Source organism: Palaemon carinicauda, chromosome 21 (assembly GCF_036898095.1).
Source record: "Palaemon carinicauda isolate YSFRI2023 chromosome 21, ASM3689809v2, whole genome shotgun sequence".
NCBI classification, from domain to species: domain Eukaryota; kingdom Metazoa; phylum Arthropoda; class Malacostraca; order Decapoda; family Palaemonidae; genus Palaemon; species Palaemon carinicauda.
In genome coordinates this window covers 98,433,927-98,447,074 of record NC_090745.1, presented here as the reverse complement: position 1 = coordinate 98,447,074, position 13,148 = coordinate 98,433,927, and the positions used below count along the sequence as shown (strand labels likewise).

At 46.7% G+C, this 13,148-nt stretch overlaps 1 protein-coding gene across 1 annotated transcript in view; it reads left to right on the top strand.

Annotated features, from left to right (window-relative positions):
- Positions 1–13,148, top strand: part of LOC137615342 (damage-control phosphatase ARMT1-like) — a 98,717-nt gene that overhangs the window by 61,495 nt on the left and 24,074 nt on the right. Inside the window, exon 6 of the mRNA XM_068345144.1 lies at positions 9,648–9,819. Coding sequence (XP_068201245.1) covers positions 9,648–9,819 — 172 coding nt within the window. The remainder of the gene's footprint in view (positions 1–9,647; positions 9,820–13,148) is intronic.

Sequence of the window (13,148 nt, the reverse complement as noted above, 5' to 3'; positions counted from 1 at the left end):
CGGGTGGTCAAAATGTTGTTTCTTGAGAGCGCCCAGATTAAGGGTATTGATGAGGTCCTGTTATAGGGGTGTTCGCCCTGGATATAACAGCTCCTGGGAGTCTTTCAGCATCCTGAGAGGATGGCTGGGCTTCGTGAGGAAAGCAGACTAATGAGGCAAAGTAATCATCAGAGTCAGCTTCCTTACTAGGTACCTATACTTAAGTTGGTTTTTTATGAAATAATTGTCAAAAAACTCTTGAGCATATACGCCTTTATTGTATTAATACTGGTCTCTACCCACCACCATGGGTGTGAATCAGCTATTATATATTCACCGGCTAAGTTTAATATTTAAAAATGATATTTTGATTATAAAATAAATTTTTGAATATACTTACCCGGTGAATATATAAATTAAAGGCCCTCCCTTCCTCCCCGATAGAGACCCAGCGGACTGAGAAGAATTGGAGAAATTGACAAGTATATGCGGTATCTGGCCGATAGTCGGCGCTGGTGGTCACACCCGCAACCTTCACGGCGATCGCTCGCGAGTTTTTGGAATCTGTCGAGCCGTCGGAGACGTCAGCTATTATATATTCACCGGGTAAGTATATTAAAAAATTTATTTTATAATCAAAATATCATTTTATATATAAACTATAAAAACACTTATGTCAGCTTGTTCAACATAAAAACTTTTGCTTCAAGTTTGAACTTTTGAAGTTTTACCGGATTAATAAGATCATTCCACAACTTGGTCACAAGTGGAATAAAATTTCTAGAATACTGTGTAGTACTGAGCCTCATGATGGAGAAGGCTTGACTATTAAAATTAACTGCATGCCTAGTATTACGAAGGGGATGGAACTCTCCAGGAAGATTTGAATGTAAAGGATGGTCAGATTTATAAAAAAAATCTAATTGAACAACATGCATAAAAATCTAATTGAACAACAGTGCCAGAGATTAATCTCTAGATCTTCAATAAAAATTTTAATAGACCGTAATTTCCTGTCCAACAAATTAAGATGAGAATCAGCTGCTGCAGACCAGACAGGAGAACAATACTGGAAACAAGGTAGAAAGAAAGAGTTAAAACACTTCTTCAGAATAGATTCCCCAGCAGATGTCTGGATGCCTCCGAAAATCGATGACTGCAGTCCACCAGGCAAAGTATGCCTTCTTTTGTGGTTGTTGCCGTTCAAGGGGTATCTCCACGTGAGGCCTCTATTCGAATAATCGTGGACTTCTTGTCTACCTGCACAGGGAAAAACTCTACTCTTTCTGAGGTAAAAGGCTATCGCTCAGCCTTGAGCCAAGTGTTTAGACTTACAGGGTAAATATTTCTTTCTTGAAAGAAATTTCTATGCTCATGCAGAGCTTTGAGGAATCTGATCCTCCAGTTGAAATTAGCCCTCCTTCTTGAAATGTGATTAAATTTCTTGGAGCCTTGAAGAGGGCTTGCCCGATGACCGCATAAAGCATTGGTCTGATATGGACCTTACCCTGAAGATAGTATTCTTTCTCGCCTTGGTGTCAGCCAAACCAGTCATCGAGCTGCACAGGCTTTTTTTCGACATCGCATATTCAAGAGGTTGGAGGGAGGTCTCTCCAAGCTTTATCCTTGAATTTTTACGAAAACCCAAAATCCATCGTCAACAGATCCTAGATTTTCATCATTTCAAGTTTCTAGTCTTCAGGAAGTAACTGAACACCCTGATAAACTCCTATTGTGTCCTGTAAGGGCATTGAGAAGCTATCTTAAGGGGACCATCCGCCATGCCATGAATTTTTTTTTTCTAATTATTCAAAATACACAATTTCTATTTATGTTTTAGACATACAGTATATGATACCTTCAGCATATAAAAATTTCAAGTAATTTGATCGAAAACCTTTTTATATGTTAGCAAAAATCATGATTTTAAAACATTAAGTACATTTTTCTCCACTAATATGACACCAATTGTTTTGAAAATCATACCATCAAAACTTCTTTATAAATTGAATAATTCTGTGATACAGATTTTCTATTTTCCTTTTTCTTTTCTTTTTAATGAATTTCTTCTTTATTTTCTTCATCTAGATGTATAATATTCGTGAAAAAAAAGATAAAAGGAAAATCAAAATTCTGGTACATAAAATTGTTGGATTTTTATTCCTCTTTTCAATGATATCTTTCTCTCTAAAATCGAACAATAAATAAGTGAGAAAAATGTACTTGAAGTGTGAATAAATATGTTTTTGAGGTACGAGCTCCCAAAGATTTGCACCAAATTTTTGCTTCTTTTTTTAATACAATCAAGATAAGATTATTATGATAACCTTACTTTGTACTTTTATTGTTTATTCCTACGTGAACGCACCCTAAACAAGGTATTTAAAACCTAAGTTGTTCCAACACGAATACTTACCTCGAACTACTTTCTTTGGAGTCATTTGTGATCTCCTCTCTATCGACCAAGGTTTTCGCGCCGTTACCCCCCTACTCCGTTCTCTACATAGGCCTACCCCTGCCGCCAAGGAATGCGCCCCGAGGGCAGGATCAGGGCAGGTCACTGCCTCTCTGGGTCATTCTCCTCATTTAAGTTCCTTGGTCGCGAGGTGTTCACACCTCGCTCTCGTCTCTGTCGACCCTTTGTGCGCGTTTAGTGTTCCACGTGTTCCCAGCGTGGCGACTTGCGTTTTCACAGTGCGTTCTTCTCAAGTGTTACCGTACGTTCACCCTGTGTGTGTCCCCAGTGTACTTAATAACTCCCTTAGTGTTGTGCCGTTCATGTGCGAACTATGGATCAAGCTTGCCGTAGCCCTGGGCCTAGAGCCGGGAAGTCGTGTGGGGCTTTCCTCTCAAAGCCAGAGGTAGATCCTCACTCCCTTTGTTTCTCCTGTAGGGGGAAAGTTTGCTCCTCCGCGGACACGTGTCCGGAGTGCGTAAGTTGGGACGACATTCAGTGGGTACGCTACGGTACTAAAAAGAAGAAGTCATCGAAGCGTTCCCCCAGGAAGATTAGTGTCGTATCTCCGTTACCGTCGGCCAGTGATCGGTCCGACGAGGCCTCGGTTTCTTCGTCTCCTTCGCAGAGGAGAGGGCAAGAAGACTCTAGTGTTGTGGAAGGTCAAGGCGTCCTTCCCAGGGAACCCAGTGCGAGGGAAGAACCAAGGGCGGGCCCCTCTAGGTCTAACGAAGGGCCCGGTAGTGCTTCGGGTGAATCAGGCCTTGTGATGGGGGGCCACGCGTCCTCTGAGGACCCCTTATGGGGTAGTGCTGTAGTCTCGGAGTCCCCGCCGCCCTTGTGGGCTGGTGCGTCGGGCTCTTCCCCGCCAGGGGACAACCAAGCTAAAGTTCGCCGTCCGAGTAGCGATGCCTTCGGATGGAAGCTACCGAAGACACCGGGGAGGTCGCCACTGAGAATGGACGTGGCCCTTGACCCCTGGCTCCCTAGCATGGAACGGCTGGACTCTTTTCCGACGATCCCCACGGCGGTCCCCGATGACTTTCTCCAACCCTCGATCTCGGGCACCCAGCATCGGAAGAAATCCCCCGCGGGCCACGCAAACAGCAGTTACGCGGGGAACGTGGCTTCGTCAGGCTCGTCGGAGGTTGATTCGTCTTCCGAAGAAGAAGTCAGGGTGAAGCGTCGCAGGCGAAGGGAGCTGTCCGAGAGCGAGCATTCCCGCTCTAGGTCACGGTCGCGATTTAGCAGAAAGCGCTCCCGCTCCCAGTCTCGTAAGTATAAGAGAAGTGTTTCTCCCGGGGGCGCCTGGGTCTACGTGCCTTCGGGAGAGTCCAAGACACTGCATTCACCAGACCATCGGTCCAGCGAACGTGCGACTAGGCTGCCGTCCACTATGCACAGCCTCGAACCGCGCGACCTGGCACGCAGAAAAGACCTCTCGAAAAGGCATAAGTCCTCGAAGCCTCCGGTTCACCCCGCCCAGCGGGGGGAAACGCGCTTCTTAACAGGCAGCCTGGCCAAACCAGCCCAGCTGGTGCGGCCATCGAGTAGAAAGGAACGGTTCCCGTTGTCGGGTCAGCCCACCGGGACCGTGACCTCCGCTCCCAGAGCCTTAGGGCAACCGAGAGCCCTCACTGAGCCGGCGGTACCCGCCTTGTCCCGGGATCCGGAGACGAGCTCGCCCGCTTATGGAGCTCACTACCGGTACAGGACTGCCCCCCTGGACCCAAGAGCTAGACGGCCGGTCTGCCTTGCCAGCAACCCGGCTCCCCCGCTCCAGGCCGAAGCCTCGGCTGACGGAGGAGAAGCTTCCCCGACGGAGGACTCCGCCTATAGAAGAGTAGTGGGACTCATCAGAAGGCAGCATGGGATTACGGAACCCTCGGCTCCGGGGGGTGATTCCTGGAGGTCAAGCCTCCTGAGGATTACGCATCACGTCGCCCTTCCGAAGTCTTCCCTGGCCCTTCCTCTTGCCCCAGACCTAGTACTAGGGCAAGAGTACATAGACAACTTGGTGGCCAGCAATGCCGAGGCCCCCAAATCCCAGAGTGCCTCGAAACTGCTCCAGGGCCTCAGATCTCAGGGAAAAGTGTATATACCGGAAGGGCGTCGCCCAGGCCCCTGTAGAGTGAACCCGGCCTTGGACGTCCTAGGTCAGGGCGGCTCAGACGAAAGGGCCTCTTCAGCCCCAGTTTGCTTCTCTCCTACGGAGGCCGCCATGATGGAGGAGATGTTGCGGGACCTAGTCAACGTCTCCTCATGGCTGGACTGGTGGGCCTCCACGTTAGTAAACGTCCAAGCCTCCGTCGACCCCGAAGATCCTGACCAGCAAAGCCTCCTGAGGGACCTTCTTACCTCCGGGGGGAAAACGCTTAAGTTCCTGTCATATCAGGCACTCACCCTTACGGCCAACTGGGTCCTCCGTAAACGAGACACGGTCCTGGCCAAGTTATCTAGGAAGATCCCAGACAGGGAGGCCCGGGCCGTACGTAGCCTTCCCTTGTGGGGTGAGTCGCTGTCCCCGATGAAAGAACTTGAAAGCCTGATGGAGAAAGTGTCAAAGAGGAAGGAGGCCAACGTCCCCAGACCTGCGTCGTCTAAGAGACCTCCTTACAGGAGGGCCGCCTCAGATAGCGCCGTGACATCTCAAGCCTCCCCCAGCACTTCGAGGAGAGAAGCCCCCTCTTCCTCCTGGGCAACAACTCCTCAACCCTCCCGCAGAGGAGCACCAACTTCGTCTAGCTCCTTCAGGTCGGGTTACTCCGCCTCTAGGAGAGGCAGGTCAGGCTGCCCCTCTAGAAGAAGGTAGAGGGAGAGACCCCCTACTCCCGCCCAAGCCTCGGGTTGGGGGATGCCTCGGACCACATTGGCAAGCATGGAAGGCCCAAGGAGCGGAACCTTGGACAGTGTCCGTCCTGAAGGAGGGCTACAGGCTTCCCTTCCTAGCGGATCCACCCCCTCTTATTCCAGCCAGCCAGACAGAATGGTTGGCCCCCAAGGACCCGATGAAGAGGGCCGCCCTTCAAGAGGAGATTTCCTCCATGTTGGAGAAGGGTGCCATGGAAGAGGTCCTTCTCCCAGGCCCAGGCTTCTACAGCCGCCTGTTTCTGGTAGAGAAAGCAACGGGGGGGTGGAGACCCGTGATAGACCTGTCAGCCCTCAACAAGTTCGTCAAGAAGACGGACTTCAAGATGGACACCCCAAAATCCGTCCTGCTGTCCTTGAGGGAGAAAGATTATATGATGACTGTCGACCTCAAGGACGCATACTTCCAGATCCCTGTCCACCCGTCGAGTCGGAAGTTCCTCCGGGTAAAATGGGGTCCCCAGATCCTGCAGTTCAAGACCCTTTGCTTCGGCCTGTCGACGGCCCCTCAGGTGTTCACGAGGGTCTTCGCGACGGTCTCCGTGTGGGCTCACGAACGGGGCATCCGCCTCATCAGGTACCTGGACGACTGGTTGCTCCTTTCCACCTCAAGGGCCCTCTTGGAGGAACAAGGGAGAAGCCTCCTCCAGTTTTGCAGGAATCTGGGGATTGTAATCAATCTGAAGAAGTCGAACTTAACCCCATCCAACAGAATGGGCTACTTGGGGATGACGTTGGATACCGTGCAGGGGAAAGTTTTCCCCTCGCAGGACAGGATACGGAACCTCAAGCACATCATTCAGCCGTTCCTGTCAGAACACTCCAGGAGGGCGGGAGATTGGCAGAGACTGATAGGTCACCTAGTTTCATTGGAGAAACTGGTTCCCCAAGGGAGGATGAGGCTCAGACCCATTCAATGGAACCTCAAGACCCTCTGGTCCCAGACGGACTCGCAGAAAACGTTAATTCCAGTCCTTCCGGACACGAGAACCTCCCTGGAATGGTGGCACTGCCAGTCAAACTCCCTCAAGGGGATGCCCCTCGGGTCCAGTCCTCCCGAGTACCTCCTGTTCACAGACGCCTCCAACCAAGGGTGGGGAGCCCACCCTCTAGAAGAGACGGCACGGGGTACCTGGTCGGAAAGATAAAAGCGCCTACACATCAATGTCCTAGAACTAAGAGCAGTTCAGAAGGCGTGTCTTCACTTTGCAAGTCGTCTAAGGGGAAACACCGTGGCGTTAATGTGCGACAACGCCACGGTAGTGGCCTACATAAAGAAACAAGGGGGCATGAGATCGAAGGAGCTGTGCGACCTCGCCATAGACATCCTGAATTGGGCAGACGAACAGCAAGTGGTGCTGCTGGCAAGGTTCATTCCCGGGAGGAAGAACGTTCTGGCCGACGGCCTCAGCAGAATTGGTCAAATAGTGGGGACAGAGTGGTCTCTACACCCAGAAGTAGCCAAACTCATCATTCAACGTTGGGGCTCCCCGGTGATGGACCTCTCTGCAACAAAGCTCAATGCCCAACTTCCGGTCTATTGCTCCCCGGTCCCAGACCAGAATGCAGCCCTAGAAGACGCCTTCCAGCACAAGTGGGACAACCTGGATGTGTACGCTTTCCCCCCCTTCACGTTTGATAAGACAGGTGCTCAACAGAGTAAGGGCCGCCCGAAACCTAAAGATGACTTTGGTAGCGCCCTGGTGGCCGGAGAAAGAGTGGTTCGCGGACCTAAAGGACCTAGCGAGCCAACCACCTTAGCCTCTGCCCGCCAGGTCAGACCTCCTGCACCAACCGCACTTCTTCAAGCTCCACGACAACCCTCTCTCTCTTCGCCTTCACGCCTGGAGACTATCGAGCGGCTCCTGAAGAAGGAGGGGTACTCCGCCACCACAGCTAAGAGAATGTCCCTATACCTGAGGAGATCCTCGACCGCGGTATACCAGGCGAAGTGGGCCTCCTTCACGAAGTGGTGCGGAGAAACATATTAGACCTCTTAAAGCTTCGGTCCCGGACATAGCAGATTTTCTGGTGTATCTTAGAGATAAAGTGGGAATGTCAATTCCAGCCATAAAAGGAGTTCGAGCCGCCTTAGGCCAAGTCTTCCTCCTGAAGGGCATCGACCTGGGGGCCTCGAGACACATAGCGATGCTGATCAAGAGATTCGAGCAATCCTGCCCCCCTCAAGCGAGTAGAGTGCCCCGGTGGGACTTAGCCCTTTGAACCCCTGAAAGATATCGGAGACAAGGATCTCACCCTCAAGACCGTTTTCTTTCTAGCCTTAGCTTCCGCTAAGAGAGTGGGAGAGATCCATGGTCTGTCTTACGACGTTTCTCACTCCAAAGGGTGGAAGGAAGTATCCTTCAGGTTCGTGCCTTCCTTTGTGGCTAAGACTCAGAACCCAGCAGTCTGGGACCCAAGGTTTGAGGGTTTCTCAATTCCTGCCATTCCCAAGACAGGCATTACAGAAGATTTGAGGTTATGCCCAGTACGGATGCTCAGGAAATACCTGGAAAGGACAGCTCATCTCCGACCAGGCATCAAAAACCTCTTCGTTTCCACAGGTGTTAATAGGAAGCAAGTTTCCAAGAACACCATTTCCTTCTGGCTGAGACAAGTCATCGCTAGAACCTATGAAGAGGATAAAATGGCAGTGCCAGGCACTCCCCGGCCCCATGACATCAGGGGTCTGAGCACCTCCTTGGCCTTTGAGAGAAACATGGCGGTGGGGCAGATCCTGCAGGCAGGCACTTGGTCGAACCAGTCAACCTTTACTGCCCACTACCTCAAGGATTATTCAAGGAAATCCTTGGACGGGTTCTCCATTGGGACAGTCATTGCCGCCCTCCAAGCAGTGTAGCGGTGAGGCCAGAGGCACTTGCAGGGCTAGCCTCCGATAGGAGCGAGTGCGAAGTCCTCCTTATCGCCTACCCGCTCTCTGGCTCTCCTCTTAGGAGTTTACAGGCTGTCCCCAACGATGAACACATTCTTCGCGACTACACTTCGGAGGAAATCGTCAGAAGAATTTTTCAAGAGGTGAGTCTTAGATAATAGCGTAAGGTTGCGCAGTTACCATCACTCCAGCACTCTGATAGGCCCCCGCATTCCATAGCCCTCTAGGCCCTACGTGCCAAGTCAAGTGTCAGAATAGAACTCCCGCCTCCCAAAGTATAAGTCTCCAAAGAAAGTAGTTCGAGGTAAGTATTCATGTTGGAACAAATCAAAAATTTTAAGTAATTTTTATTTTTCCTAACATACTTACCGAGAACTACTTTCGGGTAATGGCCCTCCCTTCCTTCCCCGAGTGCCATCCTTCCATTGCCAGGTTGGGCTAATACAATGAACTTAATGAGGAGAATGACCCAGAGAGGCAGCGACCTGCCCTGATCCTGCCCTCGGGGCGCATTCCTTGGCGGCGGGGGTAGGCCTATGTAGAGAACGGAGTAGGGGGTAACGGCGCGAAAACCTTGGTCGATAGAGAGATCACAAGTGACTCCAAAGAAAGTAGTTCTCGGTAAGTATGTTAGGAAAAATAAAAATTACTTAAAATTTTTGATTTTACTATTACACTTGGCGTAAGGGTGTCACGAGTTGCCAGCGGCCTCTCATTGTTGCCAGTTTTAGTATGTTTCAGCTTTGTACTCTTATTCATATTTATCTCTCTTCTTGGTTCTTTTTTCTTGCTCTCTGCTTACTTTTTGTTCTTTCTATGACCTTAGGTAACATTGGCCTTGCTATAAGGTTCCTGAGGATGTTGTGAAAACACAATGTACATTCGAACTGCAAGTAAACAAAATGTATTATAACTTCTATACGTCTTTGGAAACTCTGGTTGCTGTTCTCATAGTTTTCGTTCACCTACCCTCTACCAATGCCTTCCATTTCTGCCAGACATACAAGATTTCGAAACATAAGTGAAAAAATCGCTATATATATGCAAAGATAAACACATAAAGCCGATTCTGTCAAACTCAGTCATGCAGACGATTCAGTAAGGATGACGTCATCATTTAAAGACCGCTATATCTTCATTATTTGTAAAAATAATTGGCTTAAACTTCTGGAGAGCATGTGCGATTACCTGTCGTTGGTTGACACCATATAATTTTTAACAGCCGTGTTCTAGCTTTTCTGTTTTCTATTTTCCAATAGTAGAGGACTTAGGTTTGTATAATTAGGAAAAATACAAATTCCTTTAAAAAGTTTTGATTCTTTAAAAAAGATATGTTCCTTTTTTGAATGGTGTAGAGAGCAATGCATAAGATAGGTATGCAAAAGATTTAACAAGAAAATTAGATATATATTTAACCTCTAACCTGTATGCATTTTTTTTTTTAAATTTCAGGCTTCGTTATGGGGAAACAAATGTGATTTGAGCATATCTTGTGGTGCTGACGTAGCTCAGACTTCTGACTTGATGAAATGTTTGGACACATTAAGGGAAAACATTCTCGTAAATCAGTCTGATTCATTGTGGCAGCTTTTGGTTGCTCTCCCTGAAGACCAGAGAGATATTGGTAATTACTTTCTGTAGATCTGCAAAACCCTATAATATTTTTATCCTTTTTTTCCTTTAGATGTCATCTTTATTTTTAAGAAAAGGGTCAAACTTTTTTTCTGGTTTCATGGTTGATTTTTTAACATTTGGTCATAATATACATATTTTAAGTAGATCTTGACCATGATTTTAGTCATATAAGGGTGTAGGCAACATTATTATTGAAAGGGCCATTTTTATATTTTAGTAAGAAAGAGAGACTCACACTCTCTCTCTCTCTCTCTCTCTCTCTCTCTCTCTCTCTCTCTCTCTCTCTCTCTCTCTCTCTCTCTCTCTCTCTCTCTCTCTCTCATATGAATTGACTGTCTGCTTTTGAACCATTTATACGATTATAAGAACAATATATGCTGAAAATTCACTTAACCATGACCTCCAAACGGGAAGTACCATACACCATTACATCACCATTCAGTAGAGTAAACTGGTGTAAAGTCGAAGTTTCACTTAGAGGAAATGTTCGCCCAAAACGTAAAAGGTTTCTCACATTCCTTTTGCTTTTTTATTTCCTTTTCATGTACTGTATCTTTTGATTTTGGTTATTCATGCATTTGTCTTATGCAAAATACAGACTTATCGTCATTCAAGTAGCAATAATGTTTCTAGTGTGAGCTAGATGGCCGTTTAATCGTTTAACGAGCAATTGAACAACAGGTGGAAGTGATTCGAGGATCCACCACCACCTAACAAAAACTCTTCGCTTATATTTTCAGCCACAAGAAGTACAGACGTATTGTTGTACCCTTTATCAAACACTTAAAATCTTTCTTTCAGGGAGTGAATGTTGGCTATTGATTGTTATAATGTGAAGCAAGATGCATACGTGGAAGGATGCACTTGGGACTTTGTTCCTTCCTTTTGCCTAATGGGTGTGTCTGTTAATGATACTCCTGCACTTACACTCCTGGCTTGGTCTCCGGGGACTATGCATCAGGAGCAAGGAGACCTCAGAGCTATGTTGATGGGCTTCTAGGTTCTTGTGTTGTGTAGGGGTCCTCCAGTGTTTGTCATGCCCCTTCAGAGGTTGGAGGCACTCCTCTGTTTATGCATACCACTGACGATGATTGGGACTTAAGGAATGCTTTCGCCTCCTTAGGTTTTTCAGGTATGATCCCCTGTGCCCATGTCTCCTTTGGTAATCCCAGTTGTGAAGGGCATGGTCAGTGTGTCCCCGGTGTCAGTGACTCCATGGGTGATGGCATCCACAGGATTGAATGGAAATGTTGCCCTGTTGCCGGGGGCTTTCTTGTGCATCTTCCATCACCCAGTCAACCCCGGCTTCCCCTGTGCCTTCACTCTGACCCTTATGACTTTGGTCTGGGGCTTCCACTCCCCTGTGTGTTTACCTCTCACCTGTGACAGTTACTTAGAGTTGTGGTTCCTGTTGGAGCAACCCCTGTGGTTTCTCCCCCATGGAGAGCGTCGTAGCTTTGGTCTCTTGGAGTTTGACTCCTCTGCCTCCAGAGCCTGAAGGGAGAGTTGGGGAGAAGGAGAAATGTTTGTTTTCATCTTCATCCTCTTTGACTTTCGAATCTGTCCATACTTCTGCTAAGAAAAAGTCAAAGAAAGGGTGGAGGGCACCGGGGTGACTCTCTTAACACATGGTGAGGGAGGCACGGACCCATTTTTCAAAGCTATCTCTGTAGCCAAGCAGGACAGGTGTTATGACCCTTCATTTGAGCCCATAACCCTGTGTCATAGTTCCAAGCCAAGCCTTGGGTTCCCAGCTACCCCAATAGCCAAGCGGGAAAGGTGTTACACGCCTGAGTTTCATGCGTGGGGACTGCGGATGGAGTCCCAGGCTACTTGACTGGACAGGTTGACTGATCTTGGCCGCTTATTCCACATTATTCTTATTACCTTTATTTTCTTTTTATTATTCAGTAGTTCCAACTTTATTTTATATATATTTATTTTATTTAGTACAGGATTTGTATGAGTAAATTTACTGCATAAAACTTTGTATATTTTTTCCTGTAATTTTACCGAAATTGCTTTCACATTTGGCTTACCCCATCAGCACAGATGGTCACAGACTGAGTAAATGAAGTACCTGTAAAATCATTGGTTTTGTTTGAAAAAGAAATTGCATTCAAAATGAAAAAAAAAAAAGCTCTAAAAATATCATAACTTTAAAACATGAAATATGTTCAGTTTTTGTTATAAGAAATTTTCAGTGTGATAAAACATGGTATTGAGAACTGCACAGTTAGATAAGACAAATAAAATTGAAGAGAGCAGAACATATTTCATATTATACCTTTAAAGAGCTTTCTTTAGAAATAATGGGATGATATTTCAATGAACTTACCCTTATGTTCATATTGCTCCCTCTCCAGAAACTTGGTGTATTGATATTTACCTCTAAAATTAAGAAAAGATTCCCTTTTTTTTCTTTTAATAGACACTTGCCAGTAGTATAGTAATGAGACTCCCTAGCAGTTGATGACAAGAAGCAAAGCTCCAGGTGCTCTGTTTTTTCAGTCTTTCGGCAGCATCATTTAGGTGCCAACACACCCCTTCCAGATTTTGATGATTTTTATAGTGATTTATGCTGTCACTCTGAATTTGTTAACAATCACTACACGGGAATAGTACTGCAATTTAAATAACGCTTGTGAGGGGTGCGGATACCTTACTGTTCCTCTCATGGGAAGTATGTTTCAAGTTAACCGCAAATGAAGCTTAACATTAGTTCAGGGAAAACTCCAGAAAGGATAAAGCTAGTTGTTTTGTGGCAGGGTTGATGAGGACTATGACACACCAGTACTGTATTGATGAAGACTTTTAATGTGTTCATGAAAGTGGCCTAAAGAAACCACGGACCAGTTTTCATGTTCCAGCAAATTTATTAGGTTGATAGTTTTTGGTCTAAAATTCCTTGACTAATTTTTATCTTCTTATTCTTTTCAAAAAGGGCAAATGCTACCAGTTCCTTCCATGTTAAGGTAGATAATTGGGTTAGATAAAGTATCCTAAGGTAATGATTATTAATATGGAATTTTCATAATAAAATTAGCATTAATAATACTTACCAGGATAATCTAGTTAGTCCCACCATCCTTCCCCACTTCTGGTATTATATAATGGGAGAAAGAGTTGAATGACCTCCCATTCCAGCCATCATTGTTACCAACAGCGGTATTGTTCAGTGGCCACTTTCCTCTTAGTAATGGTAGAAGAGACGTCTTAGCTATGGTAAGCAGCTCTTCTAGGAGAAGGACACTCCAAAATCAAACCATTGTTCCCTAGTCTTGTGTAGTGCCATAGCCTCTGTACCATGGGCTTCCA